Consider the following 26,985-nt stretch of genomic DNA (forward strand, 5'->3'; position numbering starts at 1 on the left):
CACAGGAAGCTGTACTTTGCCCAGTCTCACAAGCCCCCCTTCCACGGGCGCCTGTGTGTGGCACCACCTGGGTGCCTGCTCAGCTCCAGCCCCGATGGGCCCACCAAAGGCTTCTTCTTCGTGCCTAGTGACAAAGGTACTTGTCGGGGCACATCCCTGGGGGGACCGAGGGGGGCCTCAGAAGCCTGAGCCCTCCCCTCAGTGTTGGCTCTGACTCCCCCCTGCAGTGCCCAAGGCCCGCATCTCTGCCACCTTTGGCTTCAACCCTTGTGTGAACACAGGCTGTGGGAAGCCAGCAGTGCGGCCACTGGTGGATACCGGGGCCATGGTCTTCGTGGTCTTTGGCATCATTGGCATCAACCGCACCCAGCAGATGGACAACCACGTTATCGGGGACCCGGTACGGCCACTTTGGATGGGTGTAGGAGGGCCCGGCTGCAGCAGCAACCTTGAAAACTGGCACGTGTGCCTGGCTTGCCTGTCCAGTCCTTCATATACACTCATGGCAGCCCTGAGGGGACGTTGTTCCCCTGGAGGACTGAGCAGAACTGACTGAGAATTACTCAAGAATATGGGTACATTTGGGGACCCACGCTGGCTATATGGCCCCTTTAGGGGCGGGAACAGAGATGAGAGGAGTCACATGTGAAACCTGTCCTCTGGTCCTCCTCCGGGGTGAAGTATGTAGACATCACTGAACATGTGTGATTGAACGACCTTGCAGGTGTACTTAAAATGTCACTAGAGGTCATGTTTGGGTTGGGCACAGGCATGACAGCACATGCTTGTAACAAAAGGAAGAAGTTGAGCTCTGTCTTTCCAGTACAGATGGACACTGTCCATGTGCAGAGCAGGGGTGGGAGACCGAGGAGGGGACAGGCAGGCAAGATAGAGCTGGCTGGAAGCAAAGGAGAAAAGCATTGTGTCCAGTTGAGAGGAAGAACAGAGACAAGGGCAGGGGACTGCGGGATGAGCTATTACTGGAGCAGAGGCTCCAGAAGGGCAGAGCAAGGGGAACAGTGGGTACCACATGAGGGGGTGACATGGTAATAAAGTTAACGGGAGCGGCTGAAGGGTCTGAGCCCACAGTGGGAAAGGGGAGCCTGGGACTGAGTCCACAACTCACTGAGTGCCCGGGCCGGTGTGTCTCCTTGGGAAAGGGCAGCGTCATCTACGACAGCAGCTTTGACCTCTTCAAAGAAATCGGGCACCTGTGTCGCCTCTGCAAGGCCATCGCGGGCAACTCGGAGCTGGTGAAGCCGGGCGGGGCCCAGTGCTTGCCCTCAGGTATGTGTGATCGTGGTTCACATGACACGGTGCGATAGCGCATGCCTAGTGTTTGGATGTCTGTGCTGGAGCATGCCTATACAACGCTCACAACTCCATACAAACATTTTCCCCGATATGCACGGGCTTGCGAGTGGATGGGCACACACACCTAAGGTGTGATATGTGTACTAGTGTAATGTATAGGAATACCTCAAGCGGGGGGAGGGGGCTCTCCCAAAACTGAGAGCAAGCTCAGTTGCTGGTCCAAAGACTACCTGGCTGAGGTGGCCCAAAATGTTACTTTCCACCTCAGCGGCAAGTGTGGGCTGTAGGACTCTCAACGACACTGCCCAGTGTTTGCAGACACATTGGGAGCTTGAGAGGCAGGTGAGGGTGTAATGTGTGGTACCGGCCACTCTTCCCATCACAACCTCCTCTTGCTTCTTCCTACAGGGTACAGCATCTCCTCCTTCCTGCAGATGCTGCACCCCGAGTGTAAGGAGCTGCCTGAGCCCAACCTGCTGCCAGGGCAGCTATCCCACGGGGCGGTGGGTGTCAAGGAGGGCCGTGTGCAGTGGATCTCCATGGCCTTTGAGTCGGTGAGCCTGGGGGCGCTGCGCAGTGTGCTTGTCTTGAACGCATGTCCCCCTACACTCCTGTTTCTCTGCCCCACCAGGGAAAAATACCTCGGCTCTGGCCTGAGGCTCACAGCTAGCAGTTGTCAGTGGCAAGCACTACCCATCTGACTACACAGCTTCTTCCTTTCTGCCACATAGATTAACTGTCTGTGGGAGGAAAGGGGGCCCAGGAGATGCCTCTCTGTCATCTTTATGTTCCCTCGGCTCCGCCAAGGGAGGTACAGGAATAAGTGTACACACGCATGCACACCGTCATATCACCTGGCCTGGCCGCCCTGGTGTCCTGCTGCCTCCCTGTGCAGACCAGGGTCCCAGCCTCTACCTGATCCTGGTGACAATGACATTGTAGATCAGGTCCCCAGTTCTCTCTGTCCTCTGATTCTCCGCCTACAAAGCAGGGTTAAAAAGCCCTACTGGGCATTGGTGGCACACGCCTTTAATCCCAGCACTCGGGAAGCAGAGGCAGGAGAATAGCTGTGAGTTTGAGGCTAGCCTGGTCTATAGAGAGAGTCCAGGACAGTCACCAAAGCTACACAAAGAAACCTTGTCTCAAAAAAAAAATTATTCTTAACAGTTCTGATGTTTTTCAAAAGTCTTGCTTTCAGAGTCTCCTCTGAGACTCAAGGAAGCGCTCAACTGTGAGCCCCTGTGAGGCTCCATGATCTATGCCTCTTGCATCCTGCATACCTGCAAACCAGCACGTGTGGATGATACCACGGTCTGACACCAACTTGAGCAGTATATGGCCGCCCTTGGGCCATGGCTTCAGTAGCCTCTAAGTGCCCAGGTGGCTGAACTCAGAAAAGCACTTCCCTGGGTGGTCCTGTTTTTGCCAAGGGAAATCTTCCAAACGAGCTATCACTTTTATGCCCCAGAGTCTAATTCCTCCCTATTGTCCTAGTTCAAAATGGTTGGGCTTCCTTGATAGTGCTAATCTATGAAACAATCCTTCTCCTACAGCTTTCAGTTGATCACCTTTGTGAGAAGACTCCATGTTTTTCAAATCCTTCTACTCTGCTTTTGTTTTTGAATACTCATTTTTACCATAAATTTGGCTAAAAATGGGCAGCATTAACTATGCCACAGCCTCAATGTTGTGCTGTCTTGGAACTTCCTTGGCTAAATTAATTAATCTGTCACCCTTAAATGAGTCCTCTCACCATGTTTTGAGACTTGCTTAATATCTTCCCAGTTGTTGTTTGTTTTAGTTAGGGTTATTGTTGCTGCAATGGAACACCATGACCAAAAGCAAGTTGGGGGTGAAAGGATGAGTTTGCCTTATACTGCCATATCACTGTTCATTGAAAGAAGTCAGGACAGGGACTCAAACAGGACAGGAACATGGAGGCCAACATAGAGGGGTACTGCTTACTGCCTTGCTCAGCCTGCTTTCTTATAGAAGCCAGAACCACCTGCCCAGAGATGGCACCACCTACAACGGGCTGGGCCCTCCTCCATCAATCACTAATTTAAAACAATGCTCTCCAGGCCTGCCTACAGCCCAGTCTTAACAGAAGCATTTTCTCAGCTGGGGTTTCCTCCTCTCAGATGACTCTAGCTTGTGTCAAACTGACATGAAACTGTCCGGCACACTGTGATAAATACCTGACAGAAACAACCCAAGGGATACAAGGTGTGTTTTAGCTCCGAGTTCCAGGCCACAGTCCATCATAATAAGTCACAATGACAGGAGCTTGAGACATCTGGGCACACCTCTGTCATAGTCAGGAGGCAAAAAGTAATGAATGCATGTGTGTGTGAGCTCATCTCTACACTCTCTTAAAATTATTACTATTATTATTAATGTATGAATGTTGCCTATGTGTATGTCTGTATACCACATGTATTCAGTGCCCATAGAGGACAGAAAAGGGCATGAGATGTTTTGGAACTGAAGTTACAGATGGTCGTGAACCAGTACGTGGGTACTGGGAATCAAACCCAGGTCCTCTGTAAGACCAGCCAGTGCTCTTAACCACTGAGCCATCTCTCCACCTCCTCATCTCTAGTCTTATACAGTTCAAGCTTCCCTACTCAGATAATGGTGCCAAGATAAGTGGGTCTTCTCATCAAGATAATCCCCCAGACATGCCCTCAGGTCCACCTGACCCAGACAGCTTCTCACTGAGAGTTTCTTCTCAGGTCATTGCAGGTATTTCAAATTGATAATTAAAAATTATCCATGAAGGGCCGGGTGGTGGTGGCGCACACCTTTAATCCCAGCACTCGGGAGGCAGAGGCAGGCGGATCTCTGTGAGTTCGAGACCAGCCTGGTCTACAAGAGCTAGTTCCAGGACAGGCTCCAAAACCACAGAGAAACCCTGTCTCGAAAAACAAAACAAAAAAAAAAAAAAAAACAAAATTATCCATGAAGGGAAATAGACAAGATGTAGACAGTGATTTTTGCCAGAATATAACATGAATGAATATAACATGAATAAAAGTCTAACTTCCAAAGGAGTCCTTGCTTCCTCTGAAACTTCAAGCACACAGTCTTTACTGTCTAAATTCCTGTCAGCATTCTGATCTTCCAAACTCCAACCAGAATGGCCCAATAAACTCTGGTTAGAACATTCTAGAGTTTTTCTAATTCCTCCTACAAATTTCTAGGGGCATAAGAACTAATGGTCAGGGTTAGTTACAGCAACAACCCCACTCCTGGTACCAGTTTTCTATCACTATGACCTAAAATACCTGACTGGGAGGAAGAGTTTACTCCCTCATGACTGAGACAGGGTGGTGGAACGGAGTGTTTCCTGTCATGGTGAACCAGGAAGTAGAGAAAGAATATTGGCATTTCAAAAGTATTTTCCTAACATTTATTTAATTAGGTCCCCAGCCCATGAGATAGTGCCACTCATACCCAAAGTGGGTCTTTTCCTCTCAATTACTGTAGCTCCCTGGAAATACCTTCAGCGTACTCATCCAGGGGTGTGTCTCATCGAATCCTTACTGACTCTAAATCTAGTCACATTGACAACGAAGACTGGCCATCCCAGCATTCTAGACTTTTTTTTATTCATTTTACATACAATTACAGTTTCCCCTCCCTCCTCTCCTCCCATTCTCTCCTCTCCCTCCCATCTATCATCCCCCCCATCCACTCCTCCATCTCCGTTCAGAAAGGGGCAGACCTCCCATGATATTTAAACATAAAATTTTTTGTGACATTGGCAACTGGGCATGGTATCATACACCTTTAATCCTAGTACTTGGAAGGCAGAGCCAAATAGATTTCTGTGAGCTCTGGGCCAGCACGGCCTATATAGTGAATTTCTAGCCAGCTAGGGCCTTATGGTGAGACCCTGTCTCAGAAAGAAAGAAAAATACATTGTCACAGTTGTACTGTTGTTGATACCATCCATCTACAAAGCTTTGTCCCCATTAATCGCAAAGTTCTTGCCCTTCCTCCCAACCCTTGGCAACCCCCACTCTATTTTCTGTCTGTGTTTAACTACACTAAATATATCATATAAATGGAATCACAGATTTGTCCTTTTCATGAGCAACATGTCCTTCAAGATCCGTCCGTCTCGTAGCATGTGGTGGAACCGTCTTCCCTTTTACAAGCTGATGCCACAGCCAACTTGAGACTGGAGATGCCCTTGATCATCTCCACGACCAAGCAGGTCATCCCCTTCCCAGCTGAACCTCAGCAGCACTCACATGTATACACGCATGTGCACACACACACACACCTGTGAGTAGACATGCTGAGGCTAGATCATAACAGAACTGGGTCAGTGAGGCAACACAAAAGAAAGTTCTAGGTCCCTTTTAAGGCTGTGCACTGTGAGCTAGCAGGCTGCCCAAGGCACTGCAAGCTTGCATAACCAGCCAAGAGGCAAGCATCTGCCCAGATGTTCTGAGAGCCCAGAGGAGGCACGTCATGAACAGAAAGAAACCAGTCTTAGGGTCATGTGGAGGGGCTTCCCGAATAGGCAGAGGGTGACATGAGGAAGCATGGAGGAGTCTAAGAGAGAATTATGTTGGTTCAGAGCCAGCGGCAGCTCATGGGGGATGGCTCAGCCCCCACATTCTCGCAGGACACCTCCGCTGGTGGCCACAGAGTAGCTGTCTCTAGGAAATGCAAGAAGACCCACTAGTCTCACCAGACCATGTCCCCTGCAGACCACATACAAGGGCAAGTCCTCCTTCCAGACCTACTCGGACTACCTGCGTTGGGAGAGCTTCCTCCGGCAGCAGCTGCAGACCTTCCCTGAGGGCTCAGCCCTGCGCCGAGGCTTCCAGACCTGCGAGCACTGGAAGCAAATCTTCATGGAGATCATAGGTGGGTGTGAGTCCAACCCTCCTGCAGGCCGGCTGTGAGTAGCCACGCAAAGGCAGTCACCCACAATGAGGGCATGGTGTCGTCTACGCCACTGCTCTGCTATCCTGAGTCCTGGCTCAGAACCCAAGGAAAATGAGATACAGTTGCCAGACTACTGATGAGAGGCCAGAGTGTGGGTCCTCTCCTGCCGGTGGCATCTGGCCATGTGTGATCTTGAATTTGGCCACCTGGAAAGGAACATTTGGACCAGTGAGATGGCTCAGCAGATAAAAGCGCTCACTGTGCAAGCCTGATCATTTGAGCCAGTCCCCCAACCAATGGTGGAAAGAGAGAACGAACTCCCCTATGCCCTCTGACCCCGACCTGTGTGCTGGATCAATGGGCTCACATACAATAATAATTTTAAAAGTAGGGTCCTAGGGTCTGATCTGCTCTGGGGCCCTGTTTAACTCCTTGAACTCCAAATAAATTTTGCTTGTGGGCAGACCTTAGAGAAAAGCTCAAAATGGCTCTTCCTACAAAGCCAATAACCTCTGTCCTGGGGTCAAGAGGAAGCACAGTCTCTTCACCCTGCAGTCCCTTCTTTCCTCCCTTGCAGGGGTACAGAGTGCCCTGTACGGCCTGGTCCTCTCGCTTCTCATCTGTGTGGCTGCAGTGGCCGTGTTCACCACCCATGTCCTCCTCCTGCTGCCTGTGCTCCTCAGTATCCTGGGTATGTGTGCCAAGGGTGATGTGTCCTGGGGATGAGGTCAGTAAGGGTCTGTGGCAGGCGACAACAGGCCGGGCTCATGGGAGTGGGACCAGGGAAGAGTCTTCTGGACCTCTGAGCCTCTGGCCACCCAGTCCTAGAAAAGGCCTTGTTGCCATTCTTACCCCTATGAAAAGACCCTCAGTTTGGCATTATGTGACTGTGACACACAGAAACTACATGCCTGTGTTCCCTGAGTAGAACCAGGTATCTCTGTGCCATCATTCAGGTAAGTGACACGTTGCTGTACCCACCCCCTCCCTCATCTCTTCCCTTCTCTCTGGCATTGACCCTCATCCCTCTTGACTCTGGATGTCCCTGTTTCCTAGGGACTCTTTAGGACCACGTGGATAGGGGGATGTCTAAGCGTACCTCTGCTGTCCCTCCTGCAGGCATTGTCTGCCTTGTGGTGACCATCATGTACTGGAGCGGCTGGGAGATGGGAGCCGTGGAGGCTATCTCGCTGTCCATCCTGGTCGGCTCCTCTGTGGATTACTGTGTCCATCTGGTAGAAGGCTATCTGCTAGCTGGGGAAAATCTACCCCCACACCAGGCTGAGGTAAGCTGTCCTGTGTATGCCTGACCCCTGACTCAGCTCCCACCTTGGGTCAGTGGGAGGGCCCATAAGAACAGATGAACATCCCATACTCCACCCATGGGCAAGCTGCATCCTAGGAGCTGTTCCCAACACTGCAGCGTCGCAATCCACAGCCCTGGGAGCACGGAGGTTGTCTTTCCAGCCATGCAAGCACAGCCCTGCAGCCCTTGGGTCATGTAACAGCCAAAGCTTGCTGTGAACCTAAGGAAGGGATGGGAGGTGGGGTTACTCTAGTTAAATGCCTATTGAGTGATAAAATCCCCCCGACAAAAGCCAGCTTAGAGGAGGAAACATTTATTTGCTTTATAACTCCACTTTATGGTCCAACATTATAGATGGATCAGGGCAAAAACTTCAAACATCTGGTTACATACTTCTTCAGTCTAGAGCAGAGAGAAACTGAATGTATGCTCTCTTGCTAGCTCGCTTGCTGCTTGAGCTTAGCTTGACTTATCCACTATTGCACAGCTCAGGACCTCCCCTGCCTGGGGAGTGGTGCTGCCCAGAGTAGACTGTGTCTTCTTACATCTGTTAACCATTCCCACCAACCCAACCCGATGCAGACAGCCGCTCACTGAGACTTTTCTCCCAGGTGGCTGTATCAAGTAGACAATTAAAGCTACCTGTCCTAGGTTTGATGTGAAGACATGGACCAAAAGGTGACAGAATTAAGACTCCTAATCACTTTCAGGTTGAAAGACTGGAATAACTCCAGTCAGAGCCCCCATGTATAAGGACCCACCGTGCATATCCTTTCAGCATGTCTGTGCCCTGTGACCCTCCCTGTGAGAGTCCCACTTACGAGGTGGGAGCCAGTCTCAGGCAGAGCCAGCCTGGGGCAGCGGTGTATGCTCACCCGCTCCAAAGTCAAGCCCAGGTTTAATGCCCGCAGTGGGTGCTCAGCCCTCCCCACTCTCTCTCCACTGCCTCAGGATGCCAGCTCTCAGCGCCAGTGGAGGACGTTGGAGGCCGTCCGGCATGTTGGCGTGGCCATCGTGTCCAGCGCCCTCACCACCGTCATCGCCACCGTCCCGCTCTTCTTCTGCATCATCGCCCCGTTCGCCAAGTTTGGGAAGATCGTGGCACTCAACACGGGCGTATCCATTCTCTACACGCTCACCGTCAGCACCGCCCTGCTGGGCATCATGGCCCCGGGCTCCTTCACCCGGACCAGGACTTCCTTCCTCAAGGCCCTGGGTGCTGTGCTGCTGGCAGGAGCCTTGGGGCTGGGTGCCTGCCTTGTGCTCTTGCGCAGCGGCTACAAGATCCCCCTGCCCAGTGGGGCTACACTATAGCCCCGTGCTTGGGTCCTGTCTCCAGCATCTAACCTTGCAGCCGAGGACGAAGGGAGCTGAGACGCAGAGGCTCTCCGTTTCCTGGCCCAGTTCCAACTAGTTCCGCTTGCAGGCTTCGTGGAACTGGGACTCAGAGCTGTGTGGGCCACACTACCTTCATCACAGCTCAGACTGGGAGTGGAGTCAGACAGCCCCATACTGTCTGGTCTCCATCCCCTCTCCCCAACTGAGGTCTGCCCGGTCGTGGAGGATGCTTGCCCTCCTCCCGTATCTAGTCACCACCAAGCAGGTGGCTCCCTACCAGGGTCTTCTCTCATGCCGCTTCAGTGTTCACGGCCTGCTTGGGTGGACATTTCAGGACTCCCACTCTACAGATGTGGAAACTGAGGCACCAGGAGGCAGGGGCTGCCCTGTGGCTGGATCAGGGCAGAGCCAAAGTTGCCTCAGAGCACAGGTCTCCCTGGGCCTTTGCAAGAAGAGCACAGCGGATCCAGGGGGACACACCCCCTGAGTCACACCCCCTCAGCATTATGCAGCCAGTGCTTGATGACCCCGTGATCATCACCAGGCCTGTGTCCAGGCCAGCAGAGACAGAGGCACTTCTGGGGTCATGCATGTCCTAGCCCCAGCCCCAACCTCAACCTCCAGGGAGCCTCAACATCCCTCCCTGGAGTTCTGGCTCAGCTACCCCCACAGTTCCTAAACCTCATCGCCCTCACCTGACTGAGAACGGATGACTCATGTGTGTTGGGGTGCTGCACGCACGGGGAGGAGCTGGCTGTGCCAGCCGCCTGCTCACGGCAGATGGTCCCTATTAAAGTGAGACGAAACTGCAGGCCGCTGCTATTAACACAAGCATTTCCAGCCTCACTGGCTCCATCATGTCCTTAATAATGCAATAACTTAAGTGTTCACGCGCAGCCCCACCCAGGGTGGCACTGGACCTGGACAGACACGGGAGTGGATAGGGGTGTCCAGTATGGAGATGGAGCACTCTGGGCTCGGTGTGAGGCTGGGGCCTCCCAGTGGGGGTTGGGGCTCAGAAGATGCTTCTGACTTTATGGGGCCCATTCAGCCCCATAGTTGGGCATCTCTGAAAGCCTGGCATTGTGACAGACACTGGCCTTCCCGGGAACAAACACGTGACCTTTGAGTTATATAAAGCTGGACACGGCTTGAGCTGGGACAGATCCCTGAGGGTGAGAAAGGAATCCGGGGTGGTCTACACAGCAGCTCACCCAGTCACTAGTAGATATTGAAGGGGGGGCTGGAGTGCAGGACAGATACCACTGTGTCCTTGCCCAGTGTACACCTGGCATGGCCTAGCGCCTAATGTTTGTTGGGGGATTGTCAAACCTTTGTACCCACCATCCACCGTGAAGAAATGGAAAGATCCCTGGGACGGGCTGGCCTGTGATATAGCAGATGTTCTTCTTGGAGTTGGTATTTCTTTCCTGAGGGGCCATGATGGCATCACAGATGTAAGACCCTCAGCTCTGACAGCAGGCCTGTTTCCACTGGGGATCCAAAGAGAGGATCTGGTCCAGCCCCCTCCCCTGGCTGCTGGGCGTCTCCCAGCCTCTATGTGCCTGTCACTTCATATCCTCAACCTTCTCTACGAGAGACATCTGCTATGCTGGAGTTGGCCTCACCCTAATGGCTCCATCTTAACCTTGTTGGCTTCAGAGACCTCACCCCCAATAAACTCTTGTCTGTGGAACTAGACGTCAGGACCAGACAGACATCACACACAGGGGCAGGGTTGTCACACACAGTCACAGTCTGGTCTTTTCCTTTTCTTTCTTTCTTTTTTTTTTTTTTTTTGAGGCAGAATGGCAGGGAGTTCAAGAAAGGTTTCTCTGAGTAGCCCAACTGTCCTGGAATTCATTCTGCAGACAGGCTGGCCTTGAACTCAGGGGTCCACCTGCCTCTGCCCCTGAACTACCACACCCAGGAGGAATCAGCTCTTCTTCTGGTCATCAGGTATAGATGATGCTTTCAAGAGAGCCAGCACATACGAGATGGGATTTCCTGGATTACGAGCCAGACGTGGAGCCTAAGTGTGTCCCCAAGGTGTATCCTCAACAATGAAAGCATATAACTTTTCACAAAGGTGGGTGATATTACTAGGGGGTTGGAGGCTACAGTCAGACCGAGGAGCCTGCTCTTGGACTCCTGAAACAAGCTCGGGGTCTGCGTAACATACTCTCCTCTTGGTAAAGCTGGAGCCGCGGGAGGCCTGTCACTGGGGAAAAGGTCCCGGGGAGCAGGCTGGTACTGACCCAGGACTTCTGGAGCTCGTTGTGAGGTAGCCGTCTATACAGGGCCCATCTAGCTGACCACAACATGAGTGTGGTGCTAATGAATGGCCGGCAGGTCGAGAGAGTCGGAGAGGGGCCTGGCAGATTGACAGTATATCCCAGAAGGCCTGATATCTCCTGAGCCCTTCCCAATAACCCAGATTAATACAGAGCTGGTTCATTTACGTGCTGTCTACCTGATGCTCCCTTCCTCCGGGAGAGCCCTGCCTGGCTCATGGCCCATTACTTTAAAGGAATAGCTCATTCTTCCCAGGACCGCTACCTTTTCAGAGGGCTATGGGGATGCTGGATAGATGGGCCGAGGATGGAGGAGACTGTGGCTCAGACTCCCTAGCTTCTGGGCAACTCTGTGACCCCTGGGGCGCCTATAAATTAGCCTCTGATTTACAGATGCGCAGTCTGGGTATCAGAGAGGGCAAGTCTGTATGGCACAGTGGCTTCTGGCCAGGCTTGCTGTCTCCTCCAAGGAGGGCAGTCTCAACATCCAACTGTACTTTCTCAGCCATACTTCTTCCCTGTGTAGGGGCTGATAGACCCAGTTCCCACGCAGTTCTCCCAAAGCAGGAGCCGGCCTGGGAGAAGAGGGTGGTAACAGTTCGGGTGCCCTAGGGAACCTGGGCCACACAGCTGTCTGCCTCTTTGATCCCCTTCATCTTCTTTGTGAGCGCTGGCACCACTGGGTCCCAGAGGCACCAGCTCCCGTGAATAGAGGCTTGACCTTCCTTTGACGCCAATGTGGGCTGCAGTCTTAATGAGCTTCGCTGAGCTTAATGAGATCTCTGTTCACTTGAGCTCAGTAACCAGCCTGCGGGGGGGGGGGGGAGGACCCACCATGTGCAGGCATCGGTGTGCCAAGGTGACAGCCCTCTGTACGGAGGAGGGGCCAAGGGCATGAGTGAGGTCTGAGGGAGTGAAATCCCTTCTTCACCCACCAAAGACCCCTTGGCCCTACTTCTCTACCAAGCCCAGATGTCAATGATTGCTGCTTTAGGGGTGCCTACTCTGCTCTTAAGGGGTGCCGCCTGTCCCTTGAGGATCCTCAGTGTGCCTCAGAAAGTGCCTTCGTCTTGTTCCATAAAGGAAGCTGCTGCCAGAGATGTGCCCCTGTCCTCTTCCCTAGCTGACCACAAGCTGGGAGAATGGACAGGGCTGTGCCCACCTCCCCATCTGCCAGAGGATGCTGTTTTGTCCTGGGAAGGATGGGGGGAAAACGACAGTCTTTCCAAACAGAAGCCCACTCTCTAGCCGCCTGGTAGACTTTGGTGACGAGGCTCTGGGGAAGCAAGTTCTCAGGTACCGCCTGTCGGTGTGTGTAATCTGCTCAACCATGCAGGGCTGTCTGTGTGTAACCGAGTGATAGCCATGCCGCCCCTCGGATTCAGCACCCCTGCTCCTGCGAATTGATCCTGCAGGTAAATTTAACCCTGGCAGAGAGCAGAAGGTATGTGCTGAAGCTTGGTCTGGTTTATCAAAGAACCAGAGCCTCCCGCATCCATCAGCACCGGGACAGGGGATGTGAGTTCCATAGGTCTGTGCTCTGCAGCCGAAAATTAACGAGGGAGTTTCCTCGGTGCCGGGATGAAAAAATTGCCAGTGAAGATTAAATGAGAGGAGAGGTTGTAAAACTGTGAAATCCACTAGCTTATGTGTTTGAGCAAAACCCAAACAGGAGAGAACCTGTACTTATTTTTTTTTTAATTTTTGCATGTGCATTAAATAATTCTGGAGAACAATACAGGGAGAGACAGCACAGTGGTTACCTGTGTGCACCGGGGTGGGGACGCTACTCGGAGGCAGAGAGCCGTGGAGAAAGCCTCCTACCATAAATCTTTGCATGCTCGGTGTTCAGACTGCAGGAATCGATCATGTAGATGATTTTCTTGTAAAGAGTGGGGTGGCTGACACCGGCTTCTTGAGAAGCTCGCTTCAGCAGCAGGAGGGAGAGAGGGGTCCCACTAAAGGCCTCAACAAACACAAGCTGGCATTAGTTGCATCTAATACCCTCCCGGGCGCTGCTGGTGGCAATGCCAGGTACCCACCCCGACACCTTTTCCAAGCAAGGACAGGGTTGGAGCTAGAGAGACTGGGGTGAGATCAAAGCAACGGTGGTCCTGATACCCCCTCCCCCACACCACGCCTAGGTGTAGATGAAGGGGCAGTGAGGATGCCCAGAATGGGCTGTCTTGGGTAGCAGGAGGTCAGAGCTCAGCTCATTGCCCCCCTGCCATGCTCTCACAGTAGCTCCTTCATTCTGCCCCTGCTGGCCTTGTGTCTGAGCAAGTCACAATTCCATCTTTACCTGCTCGCTCATCCGTTAAATAGAATAATACCTACTGAGCGTGGTCTTTGTGCCTTAATAAGATGATGTTTGCCCAGGTCCTGGCCACACTAATACCTGTCACGCCATCTTCCCTGTCGTCTTTCTTATCAGACAGGTCTCTCCCAACCCTGAGTAGATGGATGTGTTTAGCATCCCAAAGCTCTTCAATAAGCAGGAGCTATTCCCTCCCCAGCTGTCCTTCTGACTAGGGCGGAATATGCTTTCTTTCCCTGCGACAGTGTGCTTGGCTGTGGGACCCATGTTAGTCAGTGGAATATCACAAGCAGGAAGCAGTAAAGGCTTGAAATATAGCTGCCCCTCTGTGTTTCTGCCTCTCTGAGTAAAAGACATGGTCCCCAGGCCTACTGGCTCCAGGAAGTTGAGAAGCCTGCAGGACCAGCTTAACCCCTCCTCTGGCCTGCCACTAAGCCTAGATGGTGCTAGCATAGATCAGACTCCCAGTGGACAGTACATGATTAGAACAGAAAGATTCTGTGTTTGGGGATGCTGGTTATGCAACACTCTGGCAGCAATAACTGAAGCACTTCCTGGAAGCTCTAGTTCAAATGGGGGTTCTTCACACAGCTTCTGGGGCTCTACAGGGTCTCACTGTCATGCCCCCCATCATCTCATGCCACTCGACTTCGCCTTCAGGCCTCACTAACCAAGCTCCACCCCTAACATGGGCAACGCTACAACTCAGCCCAGCCTTTGCACAGGCTAGCCTCATCTTGAAGCCACAACTCAGCCCAGCCTTTGCACGGGCTAGCCTCATCTTGAACCCACAACTCAGCCCAGCCTTTGCACAGGCTAGCCTCATCTTGAAGCCACAACTCAGCCCAGCCTTTGCACAGGCTAGCCTCATCTTGAAGCCACAACTCAGCCCAGCCTTTGCACGGGCTAGCCTCATCTTGAAGCCACTGCACTGTGTAGTGCCATCTTCTCCCGCAGGAGCTGGCTTCACCCAGAAGCCTTTGTGGGGACCGCAAGTGTAGGTTCGTCAACACATAGCACCTAGCCTTCCTTCTGTGCTGTTAAGGACCTGCTGCTTGGCCGGCTCCTCCACTAGGGAGGTGCACCATGGAGACAGAGGATGGGCGTCCAAGCTCTTGCATGATGTGTTCACTGTAAATGCTGCCTGAATACCACACACACACCAAACCTCCATCTACATGAGAAACCGGATGAGCTCTCATGATGCGGCTATGTTAGTTACTGTTCTATTGCTATGAAGAGACACCATGACCAAGGCAATTTATAAAAGCATGCAATTGGGGCTTGCTTGCAGTTTCAGAGGGTGAGTCCCTAACAGTCGTGACTGGGAGCATCGTGGCAGCAGGCAGACAGGCATGGCACTTGAGCTGTAGCTGAGAGCGCCCATCTGATTCACCGCAGTGGGCAGAGAAAGCTAGACCGGGCTTTTGAAACCTCAAAGTCCATCTCCAGTGATACGCCTCCTTCAACAAGGCCACACCTCCTAATCCTTTCTCAATAGTCCAGCAACTGGAAACTAAGCATTCAAATATACAGGGTCCATTCTCATTCAAACAACCACAGGGACAGAACAGGTTTTGGGGTAGGAGGTGTCACGGTGCCTTCTGCCCTGCCTCCCAGCTCCGCCTTCTCACCCATTACCCTCTACTCTTTCTTGTTTTTTAAGTAGAGTTTCATGCATAGCCAGGTTATCTTCAAACTCCCAACACGTATCCAACTTCCGATCCTCCTTCCACCTCCTGGGTGTTGAGATGACAGGTGAACATCACCACGCCCAGCACATTGCTCTAACTGCTTACATCCCCACGCCCAGCATATTGCTTAGACTCCTGAGGGGCTCAAAGAGAATGTTTCTACAGTGCCTGATGCTTGAGGCACGACCCTTTGGCTCCTGGTTTCAGAGCTTTGTGACCTTCCCTTTGCCACTGAGGCTCAGTGTATCTATTATTTCTTGATACCCAACAAATTCCCTCAAAGTCTACTGACTTAAAACAAGGACATGCCAGGCAGTGGTGGCACACACCTTTGATCCCAGCCCTCCGAAGCAGAAGACAGGTGGAGCTCTGTGAGTTCAAGACCAGCCTGATTTACAGAGTGAGTTCCAGGACAGCCAGGACTATGAAAGGAAACCCTGTCTCAAAAAACAAAAACAACAAAAGTCAAACAAGAACACAGGGCTGGAGAGATGGCTCAGCAGTCAAAGTGACTTGCTGCTCTTACAGAGGACCTAAGTTTGATTCCCAGTACCCATGTTGGGCAGTTCACAACCACCTACAACTCCAGTTCCAGGGGACTCGGCAACTTCTTTTGACCTCACACATCACTTAAAAACAATAAAAAGAAACTAAAAATTCCATGTTTATCTCATGATCCCATAGGACCACAAAGCTAGGTCCCGCTGGCCTCCTCTAGGTGGTTTTGTGATCCTAGAAGGACTCTTTCATGAGTCTGCACTCAGCTAAGATTAGCTGGGTGGCTGTATTTTCAAGGGTTGGAGGTTTGGTGGGTTCTTAGACTGAAAGATGTGTCGCAAGGCCATGGGTCATTTAGCACCCAGCAGACCAGCTCAGGCTTGTCCACAATTCCAGGTTCCCAGAGAATATGGGAATGTACACACAGCCTCCTTTTATGAGCTGAACGTCACCTCTCCAAAAAATGATATTTTGAAATCCTGACCTCTGGTATTTCAACACGTGGCCTCGTTTTGGGAAGCAGGCTCTTCACAAACTGAACCAAGTTAAAGTGAGGTTATTAGAGTAGACTGCTTTTAATGAAGTGTGGCTGGTGCTGTGGGCTGAACTATGTTCCACTCCATCCCGAGAGCCATATACCGAGGCCCTAATCCTGGACGCTCACATGTGACTTCGTTGGAGATGGGGCCTTTAAGTGGGGGACGGGGGAGGGAGTAGGAACCAGGCTGACAACATGGGCCCTGACCCAATCTGGCTGCTGTCCCTACAGGGGAGAAGCAATCACGATGTAGAAATCAAGAGTACACAAAGCGTGGAGGGCCAGCTATGGAGGATACAGGTCAAGGTACCATCTGCAAGCCAAACAGAGGGACCTCGGCAGAACCAGCCCCGCCAGCACCAGGTCTAGGGAATAAATGTCTGCCATAGAAGCCCCAGCCTGTGGGACTTTGTTATGACAGAAAATGAATATTATAAAATGAAATGTGGGGCTGGGTGAGGGGATGGCACAGTGACCCCCCCCCTCAAGTGACACACACAGATAATGTGTCCACACAGAGATACACGCCAGGTGAAGTGGAGGACCAGAGCAGTGTATCTTTAAGTCAAAAAGCATCTAAGGACCACAAAGTATCTGAAAATGGGGCAAGGCAGGGATGGAACCCATAGGCTTCCCCGGGCCATGGGCTGTGAGCATCCTGCTTTCCTGCCTCAGAACCAGAAGCTCTTACACACCCACTTTTGGTACTTTGTTAGGGCAGCTAGGCAACCAAGACTCCAGCATCCTTTTCTTCAGTAGAAGGATGCTGGCAGACTCTGACCCAGGCCTGGTGTCAAGTTCAAATGGACCAGGAAGTGGGGACTGCTGGGTCAGATGCGGTGGAGGGAGGCTGTCTATCAGTCCTACCAAAGAGCTGAAAAGTCCTCTGTGATAGTTTGCAGATTCGGATTCTGTGAGAGAAACGAAAGCAGCCCCCGGGTCACGATCAACCATTCCCAGACGTCGTCTGTTGAACAAGGCAAGGCGACACGTCACACAGTGTTGCTGCAGCCCGGTTTCAGCAGGGCGTGTGGCGCAGTGGGTACAAAGTGACCATAGGTGGAAGTCTGTTTTCTTTTTTTAAGCCAAGATCTTTATTCACGGTTTAACTGCAGTTTTCAGAACAGTGCTGGCATGGAGCAGAAATTCAGAGGCTAATGAATTCCAGCTGGCTTGGCATTGAGGTCCCTGCCTGCCCACAGGGGCCCACCTGGTGCTACCTCCTCTCTGCAGGTGCCCAGTCTGTAGGAAGAAAAGCTGCCTCTGATGGCATCAGCCTCGTTCCCATGCCAGCTGCTGTGAAAAACCCACAGGCTCTCATCACTGCGCGCTCCCTCATCCCAGGAATCTGCTTCACAGGCAAGACTCCTGTCTCCCGGTTCAGACAGAGGTGGTGAACCCTAGTGAGGGGAGCAGGCAGAGGCAGCTGGGAGGGGGTCAGCCCTGCTCTGCTCTGCCCTCATTCCCGAACTGTCACTGGAGTGTAGACAGAGGTGTGCGGCAGGCAGGCGTGTGGGCACTTACCACCATCCCTTTCCTGCCCTAATTGCTTCAAACACTCAAAGGCTCTTGAGTAGCTGCAGGTCACAAACTCAAAAGCACAAGAGAGATGGCCGAGCTTCGCGTCAGAGGTGAGGAAGGGAAGTAACACCCACCCTCACATCGGCCAACCCCCCAAACCCAATTCATAAAACGAAAATCTGGTGTGACATTCAACTAAATTAACAATTTATAGATAATTCACAATGCTCATATCATTAAGCAAATGCACTTTAAATTGATTTCAAATTAGTGGGCTAATGATTTCCCTCAGGACCGGTCTCCTCCAGCCCCCAGCATGGCGTTTCTAATAAGAGGTAGGTGTGATAACAGCCTCTTTATTCCATAATTGAAGCCATAATTGAACTCGAGGTCACATCCAAGGGCCCTATTGATCCTCACGGAGAGAGAAAGTGCTGACAGCGACCATCCTTGGGCCAGCCGGGCTAGAGGGGCCACTGAGACTCTTGCAGCTGTGGCAGATTTGAAAGCACTTCCTGTAAGACCTGCAGGTAACCTGGATGGCTGATAGGAAAGTTAAGTCCCCTTGAGACTTAGAGTGTCCCCAACCGCAGATTCAGAATATCCCAAGATGTGTAGGGAGTCCACAGAACCCTCCAAGATCCCCAAGGTCCCAGGGTAAATACTGCATCCTACCATGACTCACCCCATCTGCCTGACCCCCAACTGTCCAGGCTGAGCAAACCCAAACCAAGGGGCCCCACAAACAAGCTCTGCTCCCCCACACACACCCGTGCTATGCCCGGAGTCCTTTAACCCCAACTCAGCCCAGCCAAGAGCTCCCTGGATATCTATTCAGAAGACAGAGCAACGTTGAGACTGCTGTTGACCCAGCCCTGGGTCAACATCTCAGCACAAAGCATTGCCTGTCTCCACCGTAGCAACAGAAGGGGCCGTGAGCAACTATGCTCCATCTCAAGAGAACTCAGGAGCTTCGTTTTATTCTGCACCAGCCTTTTGGATATTTTGAATTTAGAGATCTTTTCTCCAAAGAGTAAGTGAGGGCAGCGAAGTGGGAGGAGAAGCAACAGAGAGGGAGAAAGGAGGCCAGAGGAAGGGAAGAGGGGGGAGGCCAGAGGAAGGAAAGAGGGGGGAGGCCAGAGGAAGGGAAGAGGGGGGAGGCCAGAGGAAGGGAAGAGGGGGGAGGCCAGAGGAAGGGAAGAGGGGGGAGGCCAGAGGAAGGGAAGGGGGGAGGCCAGAGGAAGGGAAGAGGGGGGAGGCCAGAGGAAGGGAAGGGGGGAGGCCAGAGGAAGGGAAGGGGGAGGCCAGAGGAAGGGAAGAGGGGGGAGGCCAGAGGAAGGGAAGAGGGGGGAGGCCAGAGGAAGGGAAGGGGGGAGGCCAGAGGAAGGGAAGGGGGGAGGCCAGAAACCCAGTGAAAACTGGAGTGAGAGGGGAGAGGGAGACCAACATAAGACACACAGAGATAGGAGACACAGAAGAGGCACAGGCAGCAGCAGGAAACACAGAGACACACAAATGGACACAGGCAGATATACACATGTGTGGATGGACACACACATATACAGACATATGCACCTATGGACATAAACATAGAGACCAGTGGTTCTGAACCTTCCTAAAGCTTCAGCCCTTTAATACAGTTCCTCGTGTTGTGGTGACCCCCCCAAACATAAAATTATTTTGTTGCTACTTCCTAACTGTAATGTTGCTACTGTTACAAATCATAATTTAAATATCTAACCTGCAACCCCTGTGGGAGGTCGTGACTCACAGGTTGAGAACCATTGAAGTAGCCATAACACGCAGACATATGCACATATACAGACTAATGAACACTCAGACATACACACATGGACACACACACATAAACATACACATACATATACATAGAAACATACACACAGAAAGATAGACACATGCAGGTATATGCATACATACTCAGAGACATATACACAGACATACACATATATAAACACAGAGACATACATGGACAAATAGGTTCCACAGAAAAGTAACTACATAGCTGAAAACCTTGTGACTCCAAAGTCAGAATACACAGTCAGCAGGACAAAGGGGATGAGGTCTTCAGGAGCAGATCAATGTTGAGGACCGTGAGAAATATTCCACAGGCTCCTTGGGTTTATTGCCCTGTCTCTGACACAGATCCAGCTTGTGCTTTAGAATTACTTAAACTCGGAGGCTGGGTAATGGCTTGCTAAGAGCCAGTGCAAGCCCGAGGACCAGATGCTAAAGCTGGGCATGGCCACATACACCCCTGTCACCCCAGGACTGGAGGGGTGCAGAGTGGAGACAGGAGGAACATTGGGGCTCAGTGGCTGACAGCCAAGCTCCAGGTTCAGTGACAGACTTTATCTCAAGGGAATAAGGTGGAACATGATAAGACGACGGGACACTCAATGTCTTCCTCTATGGTCTTTGTATGCACACAAACGGATGCATGAACACATGCAGATACACACACAGAGACACACACAGTTTCCTAAAAACTGCAGCAACGGTCTCTGTGAATCTCAGAATGCCTGAGAAAGGTGAAAATGGGAGCAATGGTTTTCTCTTTTTACTGCCTCTGTGCCCATCTTGGTCTTGGAGCAGAAAGCTTCCTGCAGATTTGAGGCCAGCCTTTGAGTGTCCAGAGTTCCCAGGACCACACTGTGGCTCCGAGGGTGGTGAACAAAGTCCTGCTTGACTGGATTCTTCTCTCAGTCACATTCTAGCTCAGGATGTGAAAGATAGAAGAGGGGGGTCACTCATTTTACAGCTAGGATCATCTCATTCAGATTCCATTACAGAAAGGGTCATATCGGTGACAGGGAGGAAGGAAAAATGTCTCTGTTCCAGGCAGAGGTTAGCAGGGAAGTCATCTAATCAATATTGATCAGCAAAGTGCCCCAGAAACTCTCAGGCCACAATTATCCAAACGGAGACTTCCAGAACATCGTCTCTGCTGGTCAGGAGAAAAGAAAAAGCCAGGAAGGAGGAATTAAATTTTTTAATGACTGTAAATCAATATGACCAATTTGAAAACTGATGTCCACCCTGTGACCCAACGATCCCAATCCTGAATGCATATCCAACACAGCCGGGTGTTTAGCCCATCTGAAAAAAATGCACAAAACCACTCTCAGCTCTCTTCCAAAGATCTCAAGCTGGAGACAGCCCCATTGCCTATCAATGAAGGAACAAATGAATCACAGTGTGCTGATTGTACACAGAAAAGTGTTGCACATCAACAAAAAACAAATACCGGTGCACAGCATACCGGAACTGAAGACATGGTGTGGAAGGGAGGAAGTGAAACCGGAAGAATCCAGGCGAAATGAAGTGAAGGAATAAGAAAGGCTAATCTGTGGGGACAGAGTTCCGAAAAGCGGTTAACAATTACCCTTGCAGGAAGTTCTACGTGCAATAGGGTCTCACTTTGTAGCCCAGGCTAGCCTTCCTTGGACTTTCAATCTCCCTGCTTCATCTTCCCTTGCTGAGATTATGTGTCCTTTCTAACAACTAATTTTTATATGATTCTGCCACACAGGATCCTGGTGTCCCATTTCGAGGGGAGCTGTGTCACATGCAGGAGTTCCTGAACATGGGTCTCCAGACACAGGGTCAGTACAGACCTTGCATTCTAAGTCTGGGAGACAACTGTGGTAAGTGTGGCCTGTGAGCTAAGGCCTGTGGCACCTATGCCCTTAACTAATCTTGATGTGTTCCAAAATGCCCCACAGAGAGGCTGAAAGGGTTTGGAATCTGTGATGATTTTAATGAGAATGCCCCCCATAGGCTCATATTTTGGGATGCTTGGTCACCAGTTGGAACCATTTGGGAAGGGTTAGGAGGTATGGATTTGTTGGAGGAGGTGTGTCACTGGGGGCAGGCTTTGAGCTTTCGAAAGTCCACTGCATTCTCAATGAGTGTTCTTGCTCTCCCCCCCATTTCTCTCTCCTTCATTTCCCTTCTCCTCTTCCTCCTCTTTCCCTTCCACCTCCTCACTCCCTACCTCATGTTTGTGGTATCAAGATGTGAGTTCTAAGTGGCTGCTCCAACACTATGCCTGCCTGTCTGCCTCCTGCTATGCCCCCCTCCACGACATTCATGGATCCACCCTCTGGAACTGTAGGGCCCCAATAAATCCCTTTTTCTACAAGTTGCCTTGGTCATGGTGTCTAATAACAGCAACAAAGGCAGCTAACATTGCCTCCTATTCCGGTGGAACAGGATCCCTTTAGGGAGGGGCAGGACAGCAGTGGCAAGTCCTGAGTGGGTTTCAAGAGATGCCAGAGGTGTATGGGATTATTTTATAGCCTGCAACTACCATCATCTATTACTGGAACATGACCTCACCATGGTGAAGCATGGTGACCCCACGATTTAGTGACTACACACTGCTCGCTTCAGCACGTCGGACAGAGGGTAAGTCCTGGGTCTGATTATTTCAGCACCGTGGACAGAGATTCCGTTCGCTCTCTGGCTATGGATACAGGCGAGGCTCTGTAAGTCATGTTTGCAAAGAGCCGTCTTCCCACAGTTTGCTATTTACATGCGGCGCTGCTGTTTCCAGCTTTATATAACAAATTAAACCCTGGCAGCGTTAAAAATGTATGTGTAATGAGAAGATTGGCTTGGAAAACACCCAACTTGTACCTCCCACTGACACCTTCTTCCTCCAATTCAGGTCTCTCCCCGGGTTTCTGCATGCCAGCAAATGCTCAGGTAACAGGCATTCCTGGTAGCTGGAACTGTCAGAGTACATGCAAAAAAAAAAAAAAAAAAAAAAAAAACCCAGGACCCTTGGGATTCACCTAGACTTGAGAAAACTTTCTTTTTTTTTTTCTTGATAACTTTTATTTTGTTGATTTCTATAGAGAGTTATGTTTTTTTTTAAAGCCTGGACACTAAAAAGGTACATTTATGAGGATTTTTTTTTCCAGAGATGGTTAATAGAGGGGGATATGTACTCTGAATGTGTCCACCAACATCTATAGGTGGGGGGCTTGGTGGGAGTAAAAGGAATAACCGAAGGACGTCTGAGAACTCAGGCTTACCTTTCCTTCCCCCTCCCCCTTTGCCTCTCCTAGTCTCTCCTTCCCTTCACCCCTCTCTGTCCTCCCTGGCTACTCTGAGCTGTCTTGTACCTCTGAAACCCTGAGACAAAACAATTCCTTCATCAGCTAAAGGAATAAGAACTAGCCCGGTCTCAAGCCCGGGACACAGGGCTAACTGAGGTGCCTATTTAACATATCAAAGCAAACCTGGTTGCCAGGTTCTCCCAGCATCCTCAGTCCATACCTTCTAGCTGGTCTACCCCATTCTCTACCCTAAACTTCTCCAGCTTGAGAAAGCTTTCTGAGAGAGTGAGAGGAGAGGTTTTTTTTTTTTTTTTAAATAAATATATGACCTCGGACTGACGACATGAAGGCATAAGTCATAAACAATGCCACACCAGTTTGGAATTATGATTAATAGGGTGGTATTTATTTAAAGGGGAAAAAACTTACAGATCACTGTCAGCCCTCTGCGCAACCAGGAAGTGAGTCTAGTCGCCGGTGGAGCAGGAAGTGAAGAGAGAGAGGAGAGGGAAGTGGCTGCTTTTTTAAAGGGAGAGAGACCACGCCCCAATGGGCTGGTATCTCAGCGGCGATAGGCTGGAAGAGTGGGAGGACTTCCCGTAACACCGACATGACTCTGTGGTAATGCTCTTGCAGAGAACTTGAATTCAGATTCCAGAATCCACATCCAGTATCTCACTGTTGAAATAGGAGCGGAGGGGCTGCATCCCCGGCACCTGGCCGCCCCCACGGCTAGCTTTACCCGAAATAATTACACGGAAATTGTATTCTTTTAAACACTGCTTGGCCCATTTCTATCTAGCCTCTTCTAGGCTAGCTCTCTCACCTGGACTAGCCCATTTCTAATAATCTGCTGTAGCCCACCAGCTGGCTTACCAGGAATGATCTTAACCTCCGTCTGTCTGGAGTGGGAGCATCATGGCGACTCTCTGACTCAGCTTCTTTCTCCCAGCCTTCCGTTCTGTTTACTCCACCCACCTAAGGGTGGGCCTATCAAATGGGCCTAGCAGTTTCTTTATTGCTTAACCAATGAAATCAACAGATTGATATATGACACTCCCACATCATCTCACAACCCTCCTGTAACTCCAGTTCCAGGAGATCCAACACCCTCTTCTGGCCTCTTCTGGTACCCATGCACACATAGTGCACACAAACTCGTGCAGGTGTGTGTGTGCACGTGTGTGCACGCGTGCTCACACACACACAGAGCAATTTACACGCTGAAATCTTTCTTAACTATTTTTGGATTTGTTTTTGTTTTATGTGTATGGATGTTTTGCCTGAGTGTATGTATATAGTGTGTCTCCTGTGGGCAGTGCCCACTGAGGGTAGACAGGGTGTCAGATGCCCTGGAAAGGGAGTTACAGACATTCATGAGCCACCACATATGACATCACATATGGGTACTGAGAACTGACCCTGGGTCCTCTGGAAGAGCAACCAGGCCTCTTAACTACAGAGCCATCTCTCCAGCCCCAATACATTGAATGCTTATTGAAAGCTTACTATATGCTGGCCAATGAACTCTCCTGCTCTCGGGCCGTTTCCCCTCCAGTAAGGGTGGGAGCATGAACATAACTGGTAACTGGGACCATTTGTGTCTTGGATGGGAGTCACTGACTGGGTGGCTAGAGACGGCTATGATCAGGTGATGTCTGAGATGAGATCTGAGCAACAAGAAGAGTCAGACATGGGAGCAGCTGGACAAAATGCATCCCGAGAGAAGAGTGCAGCTACCAGAAAGGGGATGATGTGGGCACAAGTGTGGCGCAAAGTAAGGGGGAAATGTCACAGCGAGCGAAAGAATGAAGGAGAGGAAGACCTAGAAGAAGTAAGACCAGGGACATGGAAGTAGGCTGGAATGGGGGCGGGGCTTGCAGGTCATAGAGAAAGGAAGAGCAGGCAAAGCCTTTAATTCTCTCCTGGGCTTTCCTTCTTTCTCACCGTAGACAGTGGGACATGTGGGCTCGGGCCAATGGGATGCCAACCACAGAGACCACACACTAACAGTTAAGAGTAGGCAAAAGTGGCAGTATGGATTTATGATGTGGGTGGGCTGTGGTGCAGCTCAGTCAGCAAAGAACTTGCTGTGTTATCACAAGGTCCTGAGTTCAATCCCTAGGACCTACATGACAAAGCTTAACATGGCACTGTATGAATGTAATCCCAGCATCAGGGCAAAGACATGTAGGCCTCTGTGACCTGTGGCCAGTCAAGCTAGCCTGGCGAGCTCCAGGAGAAACGCTGCCTCATAAAATAAGATGAAGGAGCTGGGGGATGCTCAGGGTATGAGCGCTTGCTGTTCTTGCAAGAGACCCGAGTTCAGTTCCCACCATTCATGTCAGGTGACTTACAACCATCTGCAACTCCAGCTGCAGGGAATCTGATTGCCTCTTCTGGCCTTTGTAGACATCCCCGCACATACAGCATTCATTCATGCCATACACTCTCTCTCTCTCTCTCACACACATAGACATAAGCAACAGTTTTCAAAACCTTTTTTAATAGAACAAAACAATGTGGATAATATTTGAAGAATCCTCTGACCTCTACAGGAACACACATGCATATCCATCATGTATATCTACACACACATAAACACATACAAAATACAACATGGGTACCACGTTGCAGTCACAAGACCAGAAAGACCACAGCTGGCAAGCCCGTCCTCCACCTTGCCAGCCACAGACACCTGGACAACCCACTTGTACCCAGCAGAACCACAGGAAGGACAGAGACAGCATGACTTAGCATCAAGACCCTGGTTCTTGGTTCCATCTCACTCGTTCACTGGGGGACATCAGGTCAGTTCTTCCTCTCTCTAACATTCATTCTTGTCATCTGAAGGACAAGGGACTCATTTGGACCTTGTGACCCCCAGCTGCAGCATCTGTCTGTAAATGGCCCTTGACCCCATGTTCTGCCTGTAACTGACTTTCACATCCAGTGTCTCCTGTGTTCCCAAACTCTCTCAAAGTATAGATTGCATGTATTGTGCCCATTTGTTATCGTGGATTAGACATAAAATGTCTACGTTTAATCACTTGGTCCCTAGCTAGAGGCACTGTTTAGGAAGTCATAGAACCTTCAGCATGTGGGGCTTAGTTGTAGGAAGTGTATCTCTGGGGCTCTGGGGGGGGGGGTCTGGAGGTTTACAGTCAGGTCCCACTTTCTGTGCTCTCTCTGCTCCCTGGTCCACCAAGATACGAGCAGGTTGCCATGGCAGCGAGTCACTCCCATTACTAAAGTTTCCCCATTATAACGGACCTCCCACTGAGAGCCAAAACAAACTTCCAACCTCATCAGAGGCAAGACTGCCGAGTCAGGAAAAACAATAACCGCTGTTTTCCAAGCAGGGACAATGAGACCTGAAGGCCTCATGAGACTGTTCACAAGATTTCCACTGCTTCAGCTACAGGTTGCTAAATGGGGACCCATGGCAGCTTGCCCAGAAAACTGAACTGGAGGGCACCGACACGGTCTCCCCCACGTCACTCTCCAGATGTCCACACCCCCTCCTCCCAGCTCGTTCCAGTCCCTGTCAGGCCCTGACTGTCCAGCAAAGTCCCTTCGCCTGCAGCAGGCCTGATGAGGCTAGGAAGTTGCCCCTGCCCCAGGCGCTGCTATTTTTCCTTCAAGGCCACTGTCAGAGCTGCTCACCACACAGGCCCCTGCTGTAATTGGAGTCTCGGCTCATTAGCTAGGGAAGAGGAGGAGGACACTGTGGGCTTCTCCTGAGAGTGCTCATTCAGAAGGTGTTTTCTTCAAGGTCCCAGGTCTGGAAGGATGATGTCTGTTATGGAAATTACCACTCACCCATATGTATATATCTTCCCTAGAGCCTCCTGCAGGCTCCACTCCTTCCCCAGATGCACTAGAGCCGCCAGAAGAGGGCTGAACTGCAAACACTGAGGTCTCCATCTCTGAACTGGCATGGCAGGAATCATGGCGACCTAAAGAGCCCATATCACCCCGGGTCAGGTTCCCAAGGGTTTGCTGTGTGCCTTGCACTGCAATTGGGTCAAACTTGAAGTCCTGCTTTAAGTGTGTGTGTGTGTGTGTGTGTGTGTGTGCACGTGAGTGTAGGTGTCTGTGGAAGCCAGAAGAGGGAACTAGATACCCTGAAGCTGGAGGCAGAGGTGAGTGTGGGCTGCTCAATGTTGATTTTAA

General features: G+C 51.0%; 1 protein-coding gene across 2 annotated transcripts in view; it reads left to right on the forward strand.

Annotated features, from left to right (window-relative positions):
• The window catches only part of LOC121448407 (protein dispatched homolog 3), a 46,476-nt gene extending 36,778 nt beyond the window's left edge, over window positions 1-9,698 (forward strand). For both annotated transcript variants that reach the window (XM_041652412.1, XM_041652410.1), the window contains exons 14-21: window positions 6-136; window positions 228-400; window positions 1,161-1,287; window positions 1,723-1,868; window positions 6,039-6,198; window positions 6,797-6,910; window positions 7,339-7,505; window positions 8,477-9,698. In XM_041652412.1, coding sequence (XP_041508346.1) covers window positions 6-136; window positions 228-400; window positions 1,161-1,287; window positions 1,723-1,868; window positions 6,039-6,198; window positions 6,797-6,910; window positions 7,339-7,505; window positions 8,477-8,839 — 1,381 coding nt within the window. In that variant the 3' untranslated portion in view covers window positions 8,840-9,698. The remainder of the gene's footprint in view (window positions 1-5; window positions 137-227; window positions 401-1,160; window positions 1,288-1,722; window positions 1,869-6,038; window positions 6,199-6,796; window positions 6,911-7,338; window positions 7,506-8,476) is intronic.
• The last annotated feature ends 17,287 nt before the right edge of the window (window positions 9,699-26,985 follow it).

This window comes from Microtus oregoni, unplaced genomic scaffold (genome assembly GCF_018167655.1).
Source record: "Microtus oregoni isolate MIOR12 unplaced genomic scaffold, Mior012 000005F_ref0000423, whole genome shotgun sequence".
Classification (NCBI taxonomy): Eukaryota; Metazoa; Chordata; class Mammalia; order Rodentia; family Cricetidae; genus Microtus; species Microtus oregoni.